The sequence below is a fragment of the Myripristis murdjan genome, chromosome 9 (genome assembly GCF_902150065.1).
Source record: "Myripristis murdjan chromosome 9, fMyrMur1.1, whole genome shotgun sequence".
NCBI classification, from domain to species: domain Eukaryota; kingdom Metazoa; phylum Chordata; class Actinopteri; order Holocentriformes; family Holocentridae; genus Myripristis; species Myripristis murdjan.
The window spans coordinates 30088544-30111623 of NC_043988.1; the positions used below are offsets into that span (position 1 = coordinate 30088544).

Consider the following 23080-nt stretch of genomic DNA (forward strand, 5'->3'; position numbering starts at 1 on the left):
TTCCTCCTAGGAATGTGAAATTCAGAGATGTATGGTTAGATATTGTTTTGTCAGCTTCAAAGGGTTCAGCAAATATGCCAAGGGCTTGCAGTTTGGACCAGTTCTCACTCGGTTTTACCACCGAAAACATTTTTAAAAGATTTTAGGCACAGCAGTTCTCACAGATAAGAAACATTATATCCCGGGAGTCATTCTCAAAACCTTTGTCGGTGCCCATGAAAAAATCAAGAGGCAAAAAATAGAGCATCCTCAACAGTAGTTTTTTTTTTTTTTTTTTTTTGCATTTTATCCAGTTCCCGCTTTGTTTTTTTTTTTGTTTTTTTTTTTGTTTTCTCCAATAAGGCAATTCTTCCTCATGGGCCACCATACATGATTCATAGGAGCCTATATATTCAAATGCAGTCGAAACAACGAGCACACAGTCTGAATCAGAGGCAGTACAATAAAAAGCCAATGCACAAACGTCAACAAAAAAAGAGAGAAAGGAAACAGCTGATATCATAAAAAAAAAAAAAAAAAAATTCTCAATAATCAAGGGGGATCAAAGACAGTTTGGTTGGGAGAAGTGGACCTCTGCTGCAGGACTTGCTGCTAGTTTGCACCCGTGAGTAAGATGTTAAAAACAAGTGTTATCAGCACAACATAAGCGTTAATTTGCCAATGTAAATGTGTTGCTGCAAGTTCAAGAAAATAGCACCTGGAAAAAAACAGAAAAAATCAGATTAAGGGTGGAGAAATGTCCTCAGAAAAAAGGTAATTTAGTAACTTTACAGTAGCCATATTCTACTATATTATATAATATTACCGTATGTATAACAGTAACAAAACCAGAATGGCTTTATTTAAATGGTGTTACATTGCTGTAGGAATGGAAAACTTCATCCTCATCATGTAATAGTGTGTACCGACATCAGCTTTCCTTATGTTAATACACAGATGAATGCTATAGAATAAGGCCATTATAATTATTGCTGTTCATTTCTGCTGATGACGGATACACATATGGCCCCGCGGAGCTTGCTGGCCACCCCGGCCACGTTAACGAGTAAAATGCACGAGCTCACTCTTTAGCTTCCTCTCCGCCTGCCCCTTGCCCCAAACACGCCGTGAAAACACTTCCAAACATAGCATCGGGGAGGGAGGGGTGGGACGAGAAAGAAAGGGAACTGAAAAAGAGAGGAGGAGCGGAGGGAGAGAAGAGGAAAAAAAAAAGGGAGCAAAAAGCTTGTGAAGCGCGGAGCACTCAGGGGCCTGCCTCTTGGGCTCTCCTTTCATGTTTGTGTACGCTTCAACTTGCTGATATTATCTTGGCCGCTCTTCCTGGTGGGGTGTCGGGAGAGGTTTTCACTGTGACCAGGCAGGGGCCTCGCTCTCTCTCCCTTCCCCTCTCTCTCCCTCTCTCTCTCTCAGGCTGTGGAGGAACCCTCACCCACCTTCCTCGTTCAAACACCCCCCCCACCCCCTTCAAGAAAAAAGTCCTCCTCCTAAATCACCGCTTCACAGCGTTTCACGGCGCTTGGAGGCGCCTGGGATCCCACTGCGCTCGTTTCCATGGTCACTGGGAAGCTCCTTGTGTCATGTGGCTCAAAGTGAGCTGTCCCTGGGCCGAATTACCCAGCTTTCAATGGGAGGCCAAATGACCATTATTAGACTTCACAGCTCGGGCCCCTATTTAAAGAGAGAAGAAAGGAGCCCTGGGGACTTAAGATGAGAGAGAGAGATGGAGGGAGAGAGAGAGAGAGAGAGAGAGGGAGAGAGAGAGGGGAGAGAAAGAGTGAAGAGGAAATGGAAGGGAGGAGAAGAAAGAGCTCTTAGCACCACTGAGGAGCTGTTTCTTTCTTTTTTTTTTTTTTTTTTTTTTTCTTCGTCACCCTGGCATTGATTTTGAGCTGTGACTCAGAATTGTTATTTGAAAGTCAACTCTCAAGGAACGGATTGATGTGGTGTTTTCTTCTTAACATGCACTGTTGACCGAGCTACAGTTATTCCTTCTCAGCAGCAGCCAGCCACAGCTAAAGCTCCGCTGCCTGACAGTACCCCCACCCCACCCCCACCCCCACCCTCCCAAAAAAAAGAAGAAGAAGAAAAAAAGAAAAAAGGGGGAAGGGGGAAGGGGGGGGTGTTGGATCAAAAGACAAGCTGTGGAAAAAGTAAATCTTCGAAAAGATAGGATCAGACATCCACCCACGTCTACCAAAACCCTGTCTTTTCTCTCTTCATCTTTTAAGCCTGTTGCTCTCTCTCTCTTTCTCTCTCTCTCTCTCTCTCTCTGTGTGTGTGTGTGTGTGTGTGTGTGTGTGTGTGTGTGCAAATATGAGAGTCCTTGCGTGCTGTGCCCTGATGTGTATGTCAGGGCCATGTTGTCTTTAAAGCTAAGGCCCATGCCTGGCACCGAGGCTGGAAACTGAGGCCCCTTGGTGCCTCCGCGGCTAATCTGATGCCTCTCCCTCCTCCCCCGCTGCCCCACCCCACCCCACCCCCCGCCTCACACCCCGTGGTATCCTCCTCTTGTGGTTTAAACTCGCTTTTATGCTCCGCCAGGGTAGCCGAGGTTGGGCCCAGGAATTGTAGACGAAGAAGAAGGGGTGTGTGTTTGAGTGTGGATCACCTTGTGTGTGTGTGTGTGTGTGTGAGGGCGACATCTGAGCTCTCCATGCCCTGAGACGTCAAACTAATGGAAGAAGAGAGAGAGAGAGACAGAGAGAGAGAGAGAGACATGGAGATACGAAAGGGGAGGAGAATGTGAATGCACCTGGCAACAACCGGGGGAGACTCAGATGTTGTTTACTGGAGCCAAGTAGTTAAGATGAGAAGGTAGGGGAGGGAGGAGGAAAAAGACGATGACAATGACGATGATGATGATGGTGGTGATGGTGATGATGGTGGTGGTGCGAGGGCGGGGGGCAGCAGCGAGAGCTAAGTTACATCCAGTTGTTGTCGCTTTCTGAAGGGCCAAGCCTTCTGAAGGGAGATGAGATGACACATTATCAAATCAGATAATGTGTGATATGTATGTGTAAACAGAATAATTCAAAGAACTTGTAATTGACTTTTTTTCTTGTCTTTGTGTGTGTAATCAACTTGTGAATTTTTATAGTGATATGTGAAAGTAAAATGTTGACCCCCTTTCCCCTGTGTGTTAAAAACAGTGTTTTTTGGTATTATATGGTCATAAATAGGTGACTTTCAAAACTTTCCACCAATGGGATTTCTTGGGACTTTTTTCCCCTCACTCAGGACAAACTGAGGATACAAAATCAGTTGAGTTTGCTTCTCTTGCAATTTGTCCTAGGTTGACCCCAATTTTGGCCTTAAATTACTGGACTAACAAGCATCTTTAAAGCTTAATATGAACTGTGTGGTTGATGTCGGATGATCAGTTAAGATGCTCAGCTCTGTGCTATGGATTGTTGCACTGTTCAGATGTGATATTGGGGCTTCCCGTTCATTCTCTTGGGCAAAGTGACCACCTGCTCCATCAGTTTCCGCTTAAATCTGTATCCATCGCGCATCCATCATCCATCTTTGCATTTTTTTCTTGTTTTGGAATTGTAGTTCCACCATTAGATGTTGCATCAAGTGTCGTGGAGGACGCAAGAACGTACAGCTACGCACCTTTAGAAAGGGCCCGACTTGAATAAAGGCCTGTGTCCAAACCCTAACCCCATTGGCGAATGTTACGAAGACATCACTTTATCGTTGCACATAATTGACTGTTGGCGGCATTTCTGTCAGCTCCTGCCCACCTTATTTGTTCTTGCTATGTCCAAAGTAGCATATAGTGTGTCTCAAGATGGTGCCACTAAACACCCCATCAGTTCCCCGGCAACACCTTTTTACCGTCTAATGCCTTTGTGAAGAGTCATCGCTGCAATCAAAGCTGTACTCCCGGACTTTAAGTGCAGTGACCGAGGCTGTGTGACAATAACAGCGTCTGAGTAGTGCTGTACCAAAGGACGGATGCTCGGCACGTATTGGTGGAACACTGTGCCACTCATTATTTCGCAGACGGCCAATTGTTTACCAATCCGATGACCAGAGATAGAGTAAGACAGGAATTCCCCGCTGAGATAACGGACAACAAAAGAGGTGTTGTACTTGAATCACGGCTGAATGAGCTAAACCCAGTTAGATATTGCATCATCTTGCAGCCATGCTTTGTTCAAGTCCTCTTTACAGCCATGGATGTCACCCGCTTTGATGTTATCTTTATCAGGACGCAACAAAAGGAAAGGTAGTTGCTGTCTAACGGCTTTTATTAAAGTGATGAACTCAGCCACCGGTTCAAAGGAGGCCTATCTCTGGGCCTGGTTGGTGAATACTGGCTTAGCGAGCAGTTTAGATGTCTACCCATGATAAGAGCATCTATGTTACGCTGACTACTCCAAAGAAGCGTTCTCAATTTCTTCATTGTCTTGATATTGTTTTTCCTTTGTGTAGCAATTGCCGGATCTTGTAGCTTTCTCTAATGCACACTCAGATACACTTTCATAGTCATTCATGATGACCCACAGGAAGATGACCCACAGGTGCACGGTGGTGTTAAATAAATATCACTTAGCAGTTTGGTTAAGAATTATTAGGGCATTAAAGAGCTAGTAGTAGCTCAAATTTACCATAATATTTGCAGTGGTTTGATAGATTACGTTTCAAAATGCTGAGATTTCTGGCTTTGAAAATTCACTCACAAAAGCTCCCGCCCATTGAGATGTCAAGAGAGCGCCAGTCACCCCTCGCCACCCTCTCACATTTTGTGAATGACCAGCATCATTGGCATTTCATTCTCAGCTCAAAAAAAAAAAACAAAAAAAAAAAAAAACAATTGATGAAACTGTTGTTGCAGTGCATCATTACAGTATTACCTCTTCACTAGACATTTCTGTGCTGCTAGTGTCTTCATCTCTGTTATGAAAAATAAATTTGCTGTTTAGTCAGTTGCATATTGACTCAAGGGGACATGACAGGCCAGGCGAGAGGAGTGGGGGTTTTTGCCAGTGAGTGTCAATATTGTTGCAGCTCCTACAGGTGCCAGTAGTTGAGGTCATAAATAACTTAATGCTCATTTGACCACATTACCTATCGTAGGTTGGATTGCAAGTGTTGTTCCATTTTCTTTGAGCTCCAAGAATCTTCAAGGAGCAAGAGGTACAGTAAGAGTAAGAGAAGCCGAGTCCTGACCTGCTCTGCCTTGTTTGCCCAGGGACAGAAGACGGCAGGCAGCAGCAACGCTCCTCCACCAGCAGCAGGAATGAGCATTACAAGAGAGAGCCAGCTAAAGAAACCCTTCTTTCATGCAAGCAGGGACATGGTCTCCTAAAGCAGCTTCAAGGCAGAGGGAGATTACAGAAATACTGTATGACGGCAGTCGACTTGGGAGCATGAGAGACTAGTAGCCTTTTAGCAAGATCCCTCGACTGCACCCGCTGAAATTAGCATTTCAGGACAGCTACATGCGCTACATACTCACATTCAACTGCTGAGGCCTCACATGATGCCCCGGTTATATCTACCAGCACGGCATCTTGATCCCCAGCGTCCACATCTGCTAAAGTAACTGCAGGATTTTTATTAGATCCTTGTTGACCTGTGCATGTCTGAAATGCCAGTGGTTTTGAGCTTTACAAGCCAGCTTTTGGCCCTTGTGTATAATAAGACACAATGTTTTGTGGTGAACACTGTTGTAAAACGACATAGCGCTAGAATGCAGCCCTAATGATCAGTTGAAACTATCACTATGCACATAAAACTAACAATCTTCACTGAGAATTACATCAATTTAATTCAATTTCTTAGCTAATGTAAATTCTGTATAAACCTAATCAATACTTATTAACCTGCTCCCCTAATCTGGTATATCGGACAACTATTATTGGACAATTATATTATTGTATTATTAATTACTATATTGTTACTATATTATTTACTGCATTAGTTGCTTGCAAAATTCAATAGGACATCTAATGGTTGGCAGAAACACTGTAGCCATTCTCTACAATATTGACATCAATATTGCCATCTTCATCAAATGCAACATTAATAAACTGACCCTCAATCTACAAAAATATCTTATATATCTTAGTATCTTCTCACCTAACGATATGTTGCTACATTAAGATACACATCTTTATTGTTTAAACTCCAAGAAAAAAAATGGAAAATAACCGAATGCTTACTAATAAAAACCACCTGTGCAACATATTACATTGTTCAGAACCATTTCTGCTCCAAACCTTCCGCGGTCTCAATCGCTCACAGCGAACAGGCGTGTAACCACGACTAAGCCAGCTTTCACTTGCTCTTAACTTTATCTTCCTCCTTCCCTCTTCCCCTCCTCTTCATATTTCACCCCCCGTCTTGTGATACATATGGTAATCCAGAATTTTCAATACTCAGGAAAAGTTTCTGCCACATAAGCAGTTATCCGGGTGTTCCTTTGAGAGCTCAGAGCCAAAAAATGTAATATTAAAATTCCCCCAAAAGTTTTTTTTTTTTTGCCCCATTACCTGCTGCCTCCTATCTGGAGACCCAGTGCAGCGTGTAGGCATCTTAGCAGCAATTCCTCACCGACTGCTGAAGTGGACTTTTTTTGCGCTACACATAAATTTAGTTCTCGAGGTGTTTGGACACCTGCTGTATAGTAGAGACACTCTAATTAATGTAATGATTTGCTGCTTACAATAAGTAATTACTTTTGAATAATTTCCACACTGGGTATGAAAATAGCTGATGAACATATAACAGAAGTGTCCTCAGGGATTACTGCACTTTATTACTTCCATTACCCATCAAAGCCTTTTCATGCAACAGTATCTAACGAAGAATTCCCTCACAACAATCCCCCGCGTAGACACTTGATGAAGAAGGAAGGGGGGGCACTTAAAAAAAAGCGGTATTCTTGTCCTCGACCAGAAAGCTTGTTTATTTTCCTGTGAATCACAAAGGACCAGAGCCCAAAACCGGTAAGAAAACAAAATGGGAGGGCCGGAGAGGAAAAGTGGAGGAAATTTAATTAGCGGTTGTCCATTCCTCCGGCCTCAGTATTTGGTCTCAGCAGGGCAGAACAGCAGTGGGCAGCAGGAGGACTGAAGACCAAAGAGCTGCTTGATTAGTGGCTGACTGAGCGTGTGTGTGTGTGTGTGTGTGTGTGTGTGTGTGTGTGTGTCTACATGCTTGCACCTGAAGTCACATGACAAACCATGTAGAGAGGCAGGAAAAGGTGCCTGTGGTGCGAGACAGCCAGTACAGATCAAGAATGAGATGGTGAGACCTCACAGGAGGAGAGAGAGCATGTAATGTTCAGAGTGTCACAGGATGAAGAGCAAACCCTTCAATAATTTATCATACAACAACTTACATAGTAAAAAAACAAGTGATGCCAGCTCACCTTACCACCAAGGAGCATGAATTAGGATAAAGTTAGACAAGAGCAAATTCAGCTTGGAGGCCAATTCATGCTCTGTAAAAAAGTTTTGGCACACACTACACTGCAATAGCATTTTCACCGTGTTTCAGACTGTTTTCCAAAACGATGTTGGGTGCCTGTGCACCTTTTGCTGTACAACACGGAGTGCGGAAGCATTTGCTAGATCACATGATGATCTTACATCACCGTTTTCAGAAAGCTCCGTTTTCCCCCATCCACATGGAAACGCCGAGCCAGCACTGTCAGATTTGCACACTTTGGAGACCATTTTTGAAAAGCTCTTCAGCCGGCTTAATGTGGACATGACCTCACTGGTACAGAAAACAGCCAGTTTCCTCAAGTCTCCCTCATAGCGTGGTAATAAGACAGTATTTACATATTTCAGATCCGTTGTCTCTTTGTTGCGTAAACCTGATGACTTAGATATTTTTTGCACTTTTTTTTTTTTTTTTTTTTGAGCATCCTTCATCCTCAGGAGTCGCTGGATTTGCCTTTCCTTTACAGCCGTAACAAACAACTAGTACAAGACTCCAGGTCCATCTGTAAAGTAAAGCTGCTGATTTCCAGTGTTTTGTGCCAATATACAATATCTTTAAATGTAAGAGTCACTATGCAAAAAAAAAAAAAAAAAATAACAACAAAAACTATGCCTAGATTAAATTTATTTTTAATGAAATGTTTCGACAAATAAAATAAACAAAGATAATACTGCAGAGGCAAAAAAAAAACAAAAAAAAAACAGAAATACTGTCAAACAATATTTAAAAAAAAAAACTGTTTAAACTGACAAAGATTGGACTCTTGAACTCAGCATGCAGAGAATGTTTTTATTATGTTTTAACATTACAAATTTGTAAGATTGAATTTTACCACCAAGACACTTTAACAATATTATGCCCCTACAGAACCTGCTCCTTTTTTAAAAAAAAAAATAATATTGATTGATCTTTCACAAGAGTTTATCATTCATTAGGCCTATTCATTAACATTACCAGTTCCTGCACAGTCTAAACAAGTACAGATCCACAAAAATATGCAGAGATACTTAAATTAAAAAAAAAAAAAAAAAAAAAAAATCTGCACAGTAGACTGCAGGAAGTCTAATTTGTACTGTGAAGAAATGTCTGGCATGCGTTATTCATGTTTTGCACCACTTCAGCTCCCACACATCTTGGTGTTTGCACTCGAAAAATATGCTAACACTGATAAATGAGTGTTTTAACAGAGGTTTTCAGTCAAGGTCCGGGTCCGGATTTACTATGGTGCAGGAAGTATGCATCCTTATGTGTGTGGCAGCGCATGTGTGGGCTGTACAATGAGGAAGTGGGAGTGCTCCCCAACACATCTCTCTCTCTCTCTCTCTCTCTCTCTCTCTCTCCCTTGGCTCTTTAATGGGGACGGCGTCATGCCAAGTCTCACTGGCAGGCCTCCTCAGAGGTGCTCCATCTCTTTCTATCTCTCTCTCACTCACACACACACACACACACACACACACACACACACACATTTTGATAGCACAATTCAATTGTATAATTCTGGTTATGCAATGGTGGTTGAATGGCCACCCCACATTGTGCGCTGAGGCAGAGACAGAATTTGGGGGTGGGGTGAACCAAAAGGGAGGAAGAGTGATCACAAAATGAAAATGAAGAATTTGTATATGCATGCAGGAAGCAGAGAGACACTGACATTTTATTTGTGGCAGAAGCCGGCTTGAAGGACTGAACTGATGGTAGAAGCCTCCTTGTGGGAAACCTCAGGGTCCTGTTGTTCCACTGTGTTGTCTCCCAGAAGCCCCTTGGGGATTTCTGGGGTTTAGCCAAGGCTTTTCACACCTTGCCAGTAGACGGCCTCCAGGTAGAACTTGCTGCTTCCTGAAGGAAGATTTTTCAAACGGCATCAAGTCTATGGGTTTCTTGTCCTTTTTTTTAAACTTTATTTTTCATTTTTGCATCTCTGCACTGGGATGTAGAAGCAGACTGCACAACATGGGAACAGATTTCCCCCCAATGAAAAGAAACTATGCGGTAGGCTGACATGGCGTACTGTAGTGTGGTGGTTTGCACGCCACATGGTCACGTACACGATGTACAGCACAGTGGCAGGGTCAGGGATCAGTGTACCTGGGACGGGCCTTGTTTTTGTCTCATGGTGAGGTCATACTCTGCACCCACCACCCCACCTCCCTCTCTCTCTCTCTCTCCCTTCCTCTCCCTCTCTCTCTCTGGGGCTCAGATCGGTGTACAGTTTACCCACAAACCCCCTCCGGCTGCAGTGAGAGACACTATCCCGCAGTGGCAGCCTGTGGACCTTGCTGGAAACTGCACACCATCAGTTCTGTGCTATTTATCAGAGGGCCAGGTGTGTGTGTGTGTGTGTGTGTGTGTGTGCATGCATGCATGTATAATCGTATGTGTACATATAGGATGCCTAGTTCAGAAAGGTCTTAGCACAAGCTGAAAGATTTGCACGCCATTTGCACTGAGAACATATCCTGCTTCTCTTAGATGGACAAGCTCTTTTATTTTCCCTTAGTTTTATGCCTTTGCAACTGGCGAAAATGAAGTCTTTATATAAAACGTGGCATTGTGCTGCAGAGATGTGCTTTGCTGGACCACAGGCCAGGATAAGGATGTGCAGTCATCATCATACTTGATATGTATAGTAGCTTTTGTCCTTATTCGTCCCAGTGTATTCGTACCCTGCTAAACCCAGCACCCAGCTCGAGCTGTGTGTGCTGCAGCAGAGCTCAGTACCACTGAAGGAGGTACGGCGGTCACCTCCTCTGACAAATGTCACATGGCAAAACTGGTCTTGTATCATTGCCCCTAGTTGGAGACGCTCGATAAACAGGTCTGTGTTCACTTCCTGACCTAACCTCTTATCTGCAGTTTGATGTTAATGGATGTCACTGAGCTCACTGAGAGCTTCAAGTGATTCTTTCCCCTGTATATTTACGTTGGGTAAACTACCCATTTATATGAAGGCAGCTGAATGGAGAGGAGCTCGAGGAGGCTTTTCAGCCCCTGTCTGCCGGCGGCGTGACACACAAGTGGATTTTTATGTGCTCTGTAAACATTTTTTTTTTCATGCAGCTCAAAAAAAAATCTTTGAAATAGTACCACAGACGTCCCAGGACTCTTGTAAAATGCTCAAGCCAGAGGCTCAACAGCATCCACATTAATATTAAACAGTGAAATGTGGAGTTCAAAAGTTTTTGGGGGGGAAAAAAAAAGAGAAATTGAAGAGTGACTTGTTTAAACTCCAGGGAACACACAGTCCACCATCAAAGCATGTTGTGTTGTTGTTGATGTTTTTATTTATTTATTTACTTATTTACTTATTTTGTAGTTATTTACCTCTTTTCTGGTCAACAATTCAGGGGTGGAATTTCGTGGCGGTGAGTCAAAACCTCAAATATGAGTGGAAAGGGATCCATGAAAATAAGTTATTGGCAGGATTAAGGCCAACAGGCCGTTTGAGTTCACATTATGCCCTTGTAAACGGTTTCAGGATCGTGTTTATGTGTCTGTGGGAACAGGCAAGTCCTTATTTTGCCGCTGACTCGATGCTGTAGGCAGCAGATCCAACGTGGCAGTGGTGTCAAGCCTGTTGATTACATGTCATATAACCGATATGATTATGCCAAGCATCCATAAACAGCGTAACAGCCGTTGCCTGTCTGTCATTCAGCAACATTAAATAAAGTGTCACATAAAACAGTTGCACGGCAAGTAATGTAACATATCTGTATCCTCGAGAAACTTGAAATATTGTGCTGCGTGTGGTTGGCGCAGATGTCAGGCCGCCTGCTCGATGCACAGGCACCGTGGAGAACACAAGAAAAGCCCGAATCCCGTTTGTAATGCAAAAGTCAAGGAAAAGACAGCAGCGTCCTGTTCAGTGGAAGTGTTTGCTGGACAAGTGATCAGACCGGCGGCCTCTCCAGAGGAGGCGTTTCAAACATACTTTCATTTCCTTCGCCGGAGTGCCCGGGCTTTCAATCAGATGACACATAGCCATGCTGAAAACTTTGATTTTATTTTAGTTAAATGGAAATAATGTCTTGGCACACACGCATTCTCTGCGAAAGAGAGAGGAGGGAGAAAGAAAAAAAAAAAAAAAAGGCGACCACATATAAGAAAATCCATGGGAGAAAAGTATGCCTTTATCTTTTAATAAACCGTAAAGCCAGGAGGCAACATGAAATTACAGCATAATAGCAGAGGAGAGTCTTCTGAAGACTTAATTGCCTTAATTATAGCAGTGCGGAGAGAGAGGGAAAGGAAAGCGGGAGGAGCAAAAAAAAAAAAAAAAAAAAAAAGGGAGGGAAGCAAGGGGAGAAGAAAGTAAGGAGAGCAACGGGGAAATGATGTAGGCACGTCGGAGAGCTGGTGAAAGCTGGCTTGAGCCGCGTGCTGGAGGTGTCATCCAGGTGTGCGTTCGCATTGGTGTTCGCACGTCTTCCTCCGTTTCACATCGCCCATTTGCACATGCACATTTGTATACATGCGCCTATTTGTAAGGGTGCCCCCCGGGGGTGTTGACGTGCGAGCGCACACGTTTGCGCGGACGGGAATCAAAAAAAATGGAGACGGCGAGATGGCTTTGAAGTAGGCCACCCCGCGCGAATGCTGTGCTGAGGAGGAGGGGGAGGAGGAGGGGGGGGAACAGCCTCTTTCCAGACGAGTGAAAGTTTCTCTCAAATCTTACAAGCTGGCAGACTGACTTAGGGATGCTAAACATAGCTCTCATTTTCCTCTGTGTCCTCTCGCGTCTAGACTGGGCTCTCCGTACTTTGTGCGTTTGTGGTTTTTTGTCCACTCAGGAAGATTGTACCCTAATTCTCATGCCTCCGAGCCAGCGGGGAGTTTGTTGAGCCAGCAGTATCGCGCGGTACCTGTGAAAAGCCCCCCCGCCCCCCCAAGCTGACAGTTAACGCTGAGAGCCTTGTAATTTTTTTCACTGTGGATGGGGGTTGATCAAGCCCTCAGACTGGTAGCATTGATCACATTTCACCCTTTAAAAATATCTTGGCAGTGCATTGCATTTTTTTTTTTCTTTTTTTTTTTTTCTCAGGATTTCAAGAGGAGCGAGGTTTGGACACCATTAACATTTACTAGAGGTTTCTGCTGGCTTGCCTCGTCCTCATTATTGAACGTTTTCGTTTGCACGCAGTTGATTCATCGTCGTGCCACAGCTCTCAAACTGCTGCTTGCCAGACGATTGTTGCACCTTCACAAGGTTGAATCGGGAGGAAAACGTTTGCCATTCTGATCTCACTCCAGTGGTCAAAGACTCCCAAGTCTCCCAAGTTCAACCCTGCATAATCCTTAATAAGACTCACCTAAACGACAGCTTGTATTTACAGCATACATCATTCTTCGTCCTGGATGACTGGTTGCTGTCTCGCGTTACTTTCACAATATCTCCTTACATGGGAGCGGTGTCACTTGACACACAATAGCTGTTTTTTTGGAGTTTGTCGAGTAAACACCATTTCCATCCGCCACCTTTTCTTTCCACCTACGTAGGAGCTTTGCAACATTATGACAAAGTTAAGGAAAGTTACAGATCAAATTCGTCACGGCGCAAGAAGTATTTATCGTTTCCTTTGGTGTCCGAGGTTGTAGTCTTTTTTTTTTTTTTTTTTTTTTAGGGGCTGGGGAAGGGATGTGTCATGTTTTTAAGAGAGCCAGTTTCGCCTGTGGCTGCATTTTTGTTGTCGTCAGGCAAGTCCCTGCACTGCAGCGCAGGCCTGCCTGAGTGGAGATTCTTTAGGAGGGAGATCTCTTTCTTCTCAAAGCGTCTTACCAAGAGCTATTAATTATTAACCGGGAGAGCTAACATCAAAGGAGCACACTTGCGCTGAATTAAATGGGGGGCTCGAGCCTGGCAATGTGGAGCTGAGAGAAAACTGGGTGAGAGGGAAAAGCCGAGCGAGATTTCGCTCTCCCCGCGTTTGAACTTCCAAGCACAAAAGTGAGAGAGAGATGTTAGCTTATGTAAAGCAGGCGGGACGAGGGAGAAAAGTTGGAAGTGCTTTTGCTGATAGCGCGTGGCCATTTTAATGTTTCAGGCGTTTGATAAGGCTTTCATTAACAACCGGAAAAGATCAAATCAGTCTGCGGGGTTAATTATAGTCTTTGTTGAGCTATGAAAGTCAAATTCATAAACATCTTGTCTGCGGATTAGACCTTAAATATACTGTAAGCTTTTCATGAGGAAACCAAACTGTGAAGTAGGTCACACGCTGAAGGACCGCGATGTGCACTCAGTCAAGCTGATTTACGCTCACAGTTGAATTCAGACATGTGCCAATCCATATCAAAAGGCTTTTGCCCGTTTGGTTCCTTTCCCTCCCTGTGCAGAAACTTGTCCGTGCAGCAGTCGCTCCACCAAACCCTGTCAAAGAAAAGCCACGCCGGCCCGTTGTGCCCTATACCTGCTTCACCTCGCGTCACCTCTCCTGGCCAGCAGGGAGGGGAATATGCATGGAGGTGTGCCAGCTTGACCTGGTCTGGCCCGGCAGGCAGATATACAAGCATGGTCTGACTTTGGTAAGGGAAAAAAAAAGGCAAGAAAAACACTACTGAGGGCACTCGGGCAAAAGATCTCTGGTAAACAGACGAATCAGAAAAAGGAGGAGCGAGTGCCAAGGAAACTCTCCCAGGTGAAACACGCAAAGCCTGTGCAGCGCTGGTAATTCACGTTGAGCTGGTATAAACATCCAACATTCTTCAGAATAACGTCTCCCACAGCAAGCCAATATAACTCGTTCTTGGCTTTTCCTGCTGTGTTTGATGTGGTTTAGATATTCAAAGTGAAGAGGGCAGTTATTGACAGTGGAGAAAATAAATCGCACTGGGTTACTGTGGACTGGGCGATATATAGCAGGATTGCATTGATATCGTGATAATGAGGCTAGATATCGCCTGGGATTTTTTTGACATTGTAATATGGCATGGGCGTTGTCTTTCCGTAGGCTTTAAAGACTGCAAGTATTGTATAAGGGATGCAATTTTATTAACTTAATAAGCTGTCCTAGATGTTCTGTTATTAGCCTCTACCTATTTTTTTATCATCTATTTATCATCTGGGTGCTATTTATTTATTTATCATCTGTTTATACTGTGAAATTGCACATTGCCCTCATCTATGCACATTGTATACATCGATGCACACTGGTTTTATTGGTTTTTTGCACATTGGTTTTTTTGCACATTGGGTACTTAGATCTTTAGATCTCGAGGGTCATCTTTTATTCTTTATTCTTTATTTTTGATTTACCTAATCTTGTACTCTGTGGATACTGCTGAAAACTGAATTTCCTTCGGGATGAATAAAGTATCTATCTATCTATCTATCTATCTATCTATCTACTTGGTCATCATATGCAAATTACAAATTGTTTATCAAAAATCTTGTGCGTGTAGTCATGCCCCATATTGGCACACTATCAATTTTGAGGCATTTGCTAAAAGATATCATGATATTTGACCCACTCTAGATCTTCATGGTTTGGGGTTGAAGTGGAGTCATAACTCTTATGACTAAGAAAACTGGCTCAGTGCGACGGCGGCACGTCTTCACGCGGTGCCACTTCTGAATTCAACACGATGGCTTTGCAAAAAAAAGAGCGAGTGCGCCTCCCTCCCCCGCACATACCACTTCTTCCTCTCTGCCTGTGTCCTCTGGAAGTGCCTGCAGACTCGAGCGGTGACACTCTCCAGCCACTCCGCGGCAGAGTCACAGCACTGTACATTGTCACTTTGATCTTCACCCCCCTCCCCCCCCCCCACCCACCCCTCCCTCTTCCCTCTAGTTATGAGGAGTGCTGGCAAGAACCCAAGGGCACTTGATAATACCAGGATATGATCCCAGCCGCGCTCTTTTAGATCATGTAGTGCAGACATCAAAACGTTGTCTAAATAGGGCACCATGAAACAAGCTGGGTGAAAACGGGTTGTCGGGAAAGTAGGAGGTAAGATAAAGGAACTTTTTTTTTTTTTTTTTTTTGTTCCGATGAGGGGAAGCCAATTTGGATTCTGCAAGGAGATACTCAGGGTTCTGCAGATCCAAGCATTTCCTTTATCTTTTGCCTTTAGCAGAAGCCTTCAAAAGACCTCTGCGCTATGACTTTCTCTACCCTCAGATGAAAGAAACTCCCATTTTTAGCAGTTGGAAATCCTTGATAACTTTACTGAACTTTTTACCGAGTGCGACGAACTCGGAAATTCAGCTCAAATTTGGCTCCGAGTGACACTCTTGAGCTCCCGGCGAACACATTGCCTCTTGGTGCAGCACAAGTTCTTGACAGAGATACAACTGTTTTAGCATCGTGCAATTAACGTAATGTGATGCAGATGGACTTGCAGTGACATCATGAAGACTAGAGAGAGAGAGAGATGGAGGAGATGGACCGCATGTGCTCACCCCAGCCAATGTTATCAATGACTTGTTTACCTCTTCTCGCCTGCTGGCTTTCTGTCTGTCTCCCTCTCTCATGGCTCACTCTCAACGCTCTGGGGGTCACGTTCAGGCAGAGAACGCCCTCTAGTGGCCCTGCTTTGAATGTGGAAACCTAACTTTGCATGCTCAGAGTTGATGATGCATTTACTTGGCGTTCAGTTTCAGTGGTCCTCACTCCACCTAATGATGACTTTGTGCTCTGTTTGCAGGCGAAGAGAGCGGTGCAGAGGGGAGCCACGGCCGTCATCTTTGATGTATCAGAAAATCCGGATGCCATTGACCAGGTTTGTACACACCTGAAATCGCCCGGGCGTTCATCCGCTCACAACGCTGAAACGCTCTAATCTCTTTCAGTCCTCCTGTTAAAAGAAGCCCCGCTTTTCCCTTTTGACTAAAGCTCAGAAACATGCCCTGCCCCTCTGACTGGCGGTATGTGCTGTTTGTACAAACAATGATTTTTCTATTTTAACCTCCGTTCAGAGGCATGCGGATCAGCCTGGCTCATTCAGCCGTTCTGGGGATTTGAGTCTACCTTGTGTTTAGAGAGGTGCACCGTGCTGAAAATGGATATCCAAGTTCAGCTTTCACTAGACCATGACCGTGCTCTGTTGAGCTCATAATTGCACAGGTAGTGAGCGCTAACACACATTACCTCATCTCCAGAGAGCAGAAATGGATCTGCCTTTGAGCACACTCGAAAACACACACACACTGCACATGCATCGCACACACACAAGTGCGGGCACACACATTCAGTATGCACAAAGTTAAAGCTTACTTTTCCTCTGCCTTTCTTGCACACACACACACACACACACACACACAGGCACACACATTCTTTCCCTCGACTCCTCTCTCTGTCTTTCTTCCACCGTCGCTGGCTTCTGTGTCTTTGTTGTTGAGAGGTATAATACATGAGTTGCTTGTCTGAGCGGCTTTGTCGCAAGAATTCTCCTGTGGTATTCATCCTCGCCACGCCAGGCCTGGACTTGCAGGGTTTTTTTTTTTCCCCTCCTCTCCTCTTCTTCTCTGCCGCTGGGTCGTAAAGCGCGTAGCTAAGAGATAAAAGGGATTGCGCGCCGACCACATGAAAGGCAGCGCCGGGCGGTTGTGTTAAATTCCCCCGAGAGGCTTTTCCAGTCAGAGCGGCCCGATCGGCAGAGACAGCACCCACAAGGCCGAGGGGCAGGGAGGAGGAGCTTAGGGAGAATTAAGGTCCTAGGGCCGAAATTAGGAGAGAGGCTTTATTAAGTTAATGTACTTGACCTCTTTTTCCCTCGATTTATATGTGAGGCTGCTTGAATGGAGTGGCTGAAAAACTTCTGGGGTTTTGGTTTGGGGGAAAGTTGTGATTAAGCTTTCTTCAAGAGTGACCGGCTCACATCGTTTCCTTCTTTGTACATAAAAGGATTAATAATAGGTATACTTAGATGGCGCATGTTGCTTTGTGTTTTTTGCGATAGGCCAGACTAGAGTTTTGGTGGAGGCATTTCTCAAAGACGGAACAGCGCAACATTGAGCTGGAGATAAAAAGTTTCAGCATCTATACTTTTTAAGCCAGAGCATATTTCACTGGGGAACATGACGACAGCAGAAGAAATAGAAATGTGAATATCCCCGGTATTTCCCTTGGGCTTTTCAAATTACAGATTCCAGCAGCAGACTAGAGAGGAGAACAGAGAGAGAGGAGGAGTAAGGAGTATGTCAACTGGCTCCAAAGCCAGAACATACTATTCACTGACTATTTCTTCTTGCTCTCTCTGGCAGAGAGTGACCACAATTTCCATGTCTCGAGCCTAAAGGTAATTTTTCCCAACGGGGAAATGAAAGAGTTCATGCCTTGGGCTTTATGATATTCATACAGTTCTCATGGGGATCATTTACAGTGCTGTAGGCCTGTATAATACCAGGGTTCAACCAATCTAGGCTTTTGAAAGCTGCCGATAGACAATATTTTGCATCAACATTCAGTATCTTTAAATTTGACTGTTGTCATGCCAGAAAAACATCGACAGTGTATCCCCTGGAATTTAATTCTTCTCAGAGTGGAAAAGCCTTGGAAACAGAAGTCTACAAGTTTTATTTTTCATGGAGAAAATGGAGTAATAAAATCAAGTTTCATTGCAGGTTTTAGACTGTTTTGTAAGTACATGTGGTCAGATGAACCTCCGCCATGTCAAAGACAGAAAACATGTCCAAGTGATATTCTGTTTTTCACAAAATGCCAACATCAGCGAGAGGATCAAACCCATATTTTTATGTTTTGCAATGGACATACACTTTTGCATGTCTTTCTCCCTCTGACATATCTTTGTCTCTTTTTTTCCACAGCTCAATCAGGTGGCGGAGGATCCCCTGAAGCGGCCGGTGGTGTACGTGAAGGGGAACGACGCCGTCAAGTTGATGAACATCGTGAACAAGCAGAAAGTGGCCCGCGCTCGGATACAACACAGACCGCCGAGGGTAAGATCTCATGCCAAAACCAAAAACCACTTTTTTGCAGATGACATGTGAGACACATGCGAGGCACATGTGAGGACCATGAACGCAGCGCAAACATGTGTCTTGCGAGACCCGTCCTCCAACGGCGCAGAGTCCCAGATATGAAGAACAAAGAATATCCCAGCTAGTCAGAGAAATCTGACCCTTTCCTTTCTTCTCCGCTGCCCTAAGGCCGAGGACTTTTGCACTGCACTGTGAGAGATTAATATCGCCCATTCAAAGAGCTGTTTGTTTGCTTGGAATACTTGATAAGGGACCAGCACACTTTGAGGTCAAATTGCTTGACATAATGAAAGCCCGAGAGAAAGAACTGTCAGATAAGTGAACATTTTCGGACTGATAATGCAAGGAACAGGCCATTCTGTGAGTAGCTTACATCAGTTGGTCAGACTGCACATGATAAATTTATTGGGAAACGTCACTAGTCGTCTTAGTTCGTCTCACTGTACGCCTCATTTTACCTCACACAATGTTTCTTAGATTTGTGTCTTGAACTCATCGTACAGCTGTAGGTTTGGTCTCATTTGCACAAGTGATTCTTGGTACTGAAGGTATCGTCTTTGAAATGAAATGAGATCATTCTCGCTGACTAATTTCGCCTTAATCGGACAAATTTCAGACTGAGGCGACACCAGATTCACTTACATAAATAACATCTGTGTCCACAGACATCGAATTCAAACTGTATATGAAAATCTTTTCTGTTTTTGTTTTGTTTTTGTTAGTCAAAGCTTTGAAAATTCCTGTCCCACGAGTAAAAACAGAGCTCTCTTACAATATCCGGCACCTTAAATGTGTAGAAATGAGAGCCACAGCCATTTTTGAGGGTAATAAAAACCATATTGCTACATGTGGGGATTATTTGACAGAATTGTGTTTCTTCCCTCTCCCTGTTCCACAGCAGCCCACGGAATATTTTGACATGGGCATCTTCCTGGCTTTCTTCGTGGTCGTGTCGCTGGTTTGCCTCATTCTGCTGATCAAGATCAAGCTCAAGCAAAGGAGAAGCCAGGTGAGTTTGTATCTGTGTGCACATTTTCAAAGGAGGGTGAGGACTGAGGAACTCTAAATTATTTATATGCTTGTCCTAGTTTGACACGCACAGTGCTAACTTGCACAGGCTTGGCTCATGCACAAAACACACCCACCATGTATTGTATATGTGTACAAAACCTAATTACTCTCACACACACACGCGCGCGCACACACACATGCACAGGCGTACAGACACAATGCCGTGCCATGTTTTTTTTTTCCCAGCAGCACTACTTCAATGGAGGCTGCGAGCGTTGAGTCAGGCGACACAGTCACAGTAGCTCGGGTGTTGATTGATTCCTCTCGTGTGTTGACACAAAGCTCTCAGCGGAGGCTTACGTCCGATGCATGAATCAGGATTAGCATTTAATTAACGCTGATGAGAGGTTGGCTGCTGGAGCCGAACACACCGAGATGTCATGACAAAGCAGAAAATCTGTAGCAGGATCCTCAAAGACAGGTGTAATCCTACCAGCACACCTGTGTGTGTGTGTGTGTGTGTGTGCATTCGGTCTAACGTGTGTGTCTGGGTGTGCGTTTCTTTGCGGGGGAGTAGGGCATGGAGGATGGGTGTGTGTGTGTGTGTGTCACAGCAGCGGATGATTTCCTTTAGTGGTTAATTAAGAGAACAGCTCACACCAGGGGCAAACTGTCACATGTAACAACCCTCTTCCTTTCTGCAATGTGCTGTTTGTTCAGCTTACACCACACAAGAATCATTTCAAGTTTTAACGACCTGCCTTTGGTATAAAATCTGTGTAAATATATTTTAACTACCAGATTCGATTCAGCTGTAGACCATAGACAAACTTTGAGCGCAGTGGCTGTTGCACAAAGATTATTGTTGGGTTTGTGGAATGATTTCTCAAGGGAGTGTTTCTCAAGTGTTGCCATACACAAAACTGTGGTCTGTGCTACCTTGAAAATACTGAATCACAGTCCTCATGTTACATAATGTGCCAAAGCCCCAATTCACTCCCCTCTTTTACGACAGAGCGTTCTGTATCCACAGGTCCTTGAAAAGTGTGAAAGTCTGACATGATCAAAGCTTATGGCCTTAAAAGTATTGAAATACCTTATGAATAGTTAGGTAATGCATAGTGGTTCATACATTTTGTCCTTAAACAGATAGTTGATAGTGTTCTAAACTTTTATCTCAATGGCCAATCTTCCTCCCCACTACAGAGCTCTATGAACAGAATGGCAATCCAGGCCCTGGAAAAGATGGAGACGCGCAAGTTCAAGGCCAAGGTCAAGGGTCAGCGTGAGAGCAGCTGTGGGGCGTCTGATTCGCTGAGCAGCAGCTCCACTTCAGACTGTGCCATCTGCCTGGAAAAGTACATCGATGGGGAGGTAAGAGAAGATGCCCATCTTGTGCTTGACTCTTATTTATACCATGAATACTTTTATCAGTTCAATCCGACTGGTCAAAGACGTGTTCCCAAATGTGCTGATAATTCCCGCAGAACATGGTGAGCCAGACTTTGCTGGTTGTGTTGGCAAGTTTTTTATTCTCTTGTTTTTAGGTTCTGGTGTGTGTACAGTAAACTACTTTGACATAAATGTCTCCGTCAGTCCTCATGTAACCATTGTGCCAGTGACAGCAAAGTAGCAACAGTGCCATAACGGGTCTTCTTTACTGTAATTACTTTGTCTCATGGTACCTACAGAACTCAAGTCTATTAGTAAATACTGCTATACTTACTAGGGTGTAACAATTCATTAAGTGCATCAGCACGTTACTATGAATTCAGCTGCATCAATCTGACTTTGCCCTGAGTTGATATGAAATGGTTTGAGCAGTCATTCACAATTCACTGGATTCTTGACTGGATTTCTTTTCCAACAAAAATGTTTACATGATTCTCTTGTCTGTTTTTTTCCCCACACTTAAGTACAAAAAGGATAGCCTTAAATAATTGCGTTTTTATTCAGTGGATATAAAGTTTTGTTTAAATGAACTGAATCATTCAAAATATAAAATAAGACGAATGTAATTGAATCTCTGTTAAGCCAGAGAGTCACCCCCTTAATACTTACCTACTGTGAACAGAGTATAACAGAAGGTCATGCTACAAATGTTTGACCAGGGAACATTTCATGCAACACTTGACCTTTGACATTACAAATGTAACATAGGCCATCTGCCATTTGGTGGATGTTTTTATCTCTTCTTACAGTACATACACTTTTCTGCATAGGTGGCCGTTCAGGGATCCGAACCTCTTAACTTTTTCAGCGCTCGTACTTTGATCTACTTATTGAGCTCTTATTTTCCTTACATAGTTGGTATACATGAAACATAATGGACTTATCTGGACAATGGAATGGAAGTTCCCTGATGTGTTTAGGGACCATAGTTCTCCGATCTTCTATGACATTCTTTCCGGTGGCTTTTAGATGTGCTGTGCAGTCTTTCAGTGCACCTGGAGAGATAACGGTATCCAGAGTGCACTGAGCTGTGATTAAGCTTCCTGTTTTCCCAGTATGGCCTCCTTTTAATCCTTAACAGAGTCACTGTCAAAATATGTATCCTAGACCCTAATCTTGGACTTTGAGGATTTACTGTAAGAGCATTGCTCATCCTCATCTGGGGACGTTGGGGGGGACAAACCCCAATGCCCAGGGGGACACAGTTGGTGTGTGTTTTTTTTTGTGGTTATGTGTCTCTTTATTAAGGAGGAGAAGAAAACACAACAAAGCATGGCGCCAGGATTGCACAGAGGAAGTGGCGATATAAAAGGCTGAATGGCATCAAAGCGGTTTTTGAGCAATGAACTAAGCAACAAAAGCTTGGGTGGAAAAGAGCCCAAAGATGAGTCATATTAAGCCACAGAGACAAAGTATTTACGGCAGTGAAAGAGCTCTCACTAGAAAATGATATTGTAATTCGTTTTCATAGTTCTCCTGCTTTTGTGTCTTGGAATTCCTCAATGCCAATTTGCAATCTGAGTGCAAAGTGCTGCATTCTTGTCATATTAACCCTCAAGTGTAAGGCTGTTGTTTGTTTTGTTACAGGAAGTGGTGACATTGAGCATCAACGTTTTATTTGTACTGTGGTGTGGCATCTAGTTTAGTTTTGTTTTGACATGACATGAAGTTGGCTCTTTTTAAGTTCAGCAGTTGAGGACAATCACAAACACCAACACAGAGTTTCTGCACAGCTTTGCTGCCACCTTCTGGACATCCACTAACAATCCACAAGGCATTTAATTTCATCTTTCAAAAATGAAAGACTGTTAACAGTTTGCCATTTAAGTAGATATTGTAGGTTTTACGTATGTAATGGACTGATTGCTGTACACAGGAATATTTGTTGATGTATGTGGACATGCAACTCCACAGCATATCTCAAATTATTCTATAACCTATGTATGGGCTAGTTCAAGGATACTCTGCGTATGTGAACACACTCACTGATTCCAGCCCTTCTTTTACTGCTTAAATCTGATCACTAAATCTTCATCTATTTGTCTTTTCCCCTTTAGGAGCTCCGGGTCATCCCCTGTGCTCACAGGTTTCATAAGAAGTGTGTCGACCCCTGGCTGCTGCAGCATCACACCTGTCCCCACTGTAGACACAACATCATCGGTGAGTTAACACCAAACAGCTGTCTTAGAAAATCCTTTTTTCCACTGAAAACTCATA

The 23080-nt window shown here is 43.8% G+C and overlaps 1 protein-coding gene across 2 annotated transcripts in view; it reads left to right on the top strand.

Moving 5' to 3' along the window:
- Positions 1 to 23080, top strand: part of znrf3 (zinc and ring finger 3) — a 75463-nt gene that overhangs the window by 48516 nt on the left and 3867 nt on the right. Inside the window, exons 3-7 of one of the 2 annotated variants that reach the window (XM_030061061.1) lie at positions 16105 to 16179; positions 18227 to 18358; positions 19299 to 19409; positions 20618 to 20785; positions 22921 to 23023. In XM_030061061.1, coding sequence (XP_029916921.1) covers positions 16105 to 16179; positions 18227 to 18358; positions 19299 to 19409; positions 20618 to 20785; positions 22921 to 23023 — 589 coding nt within the window. The remainder of the gene's footprint in view (positions 1 to 16104; positions 16180 to 18226; positions 18359 to 19298; positions 19410 to 20617; positions 20786 to 22920; positions 23024 to 23080) is intronic. The other variant, XM_030061063.1, reaches the window with a different exon arrangement.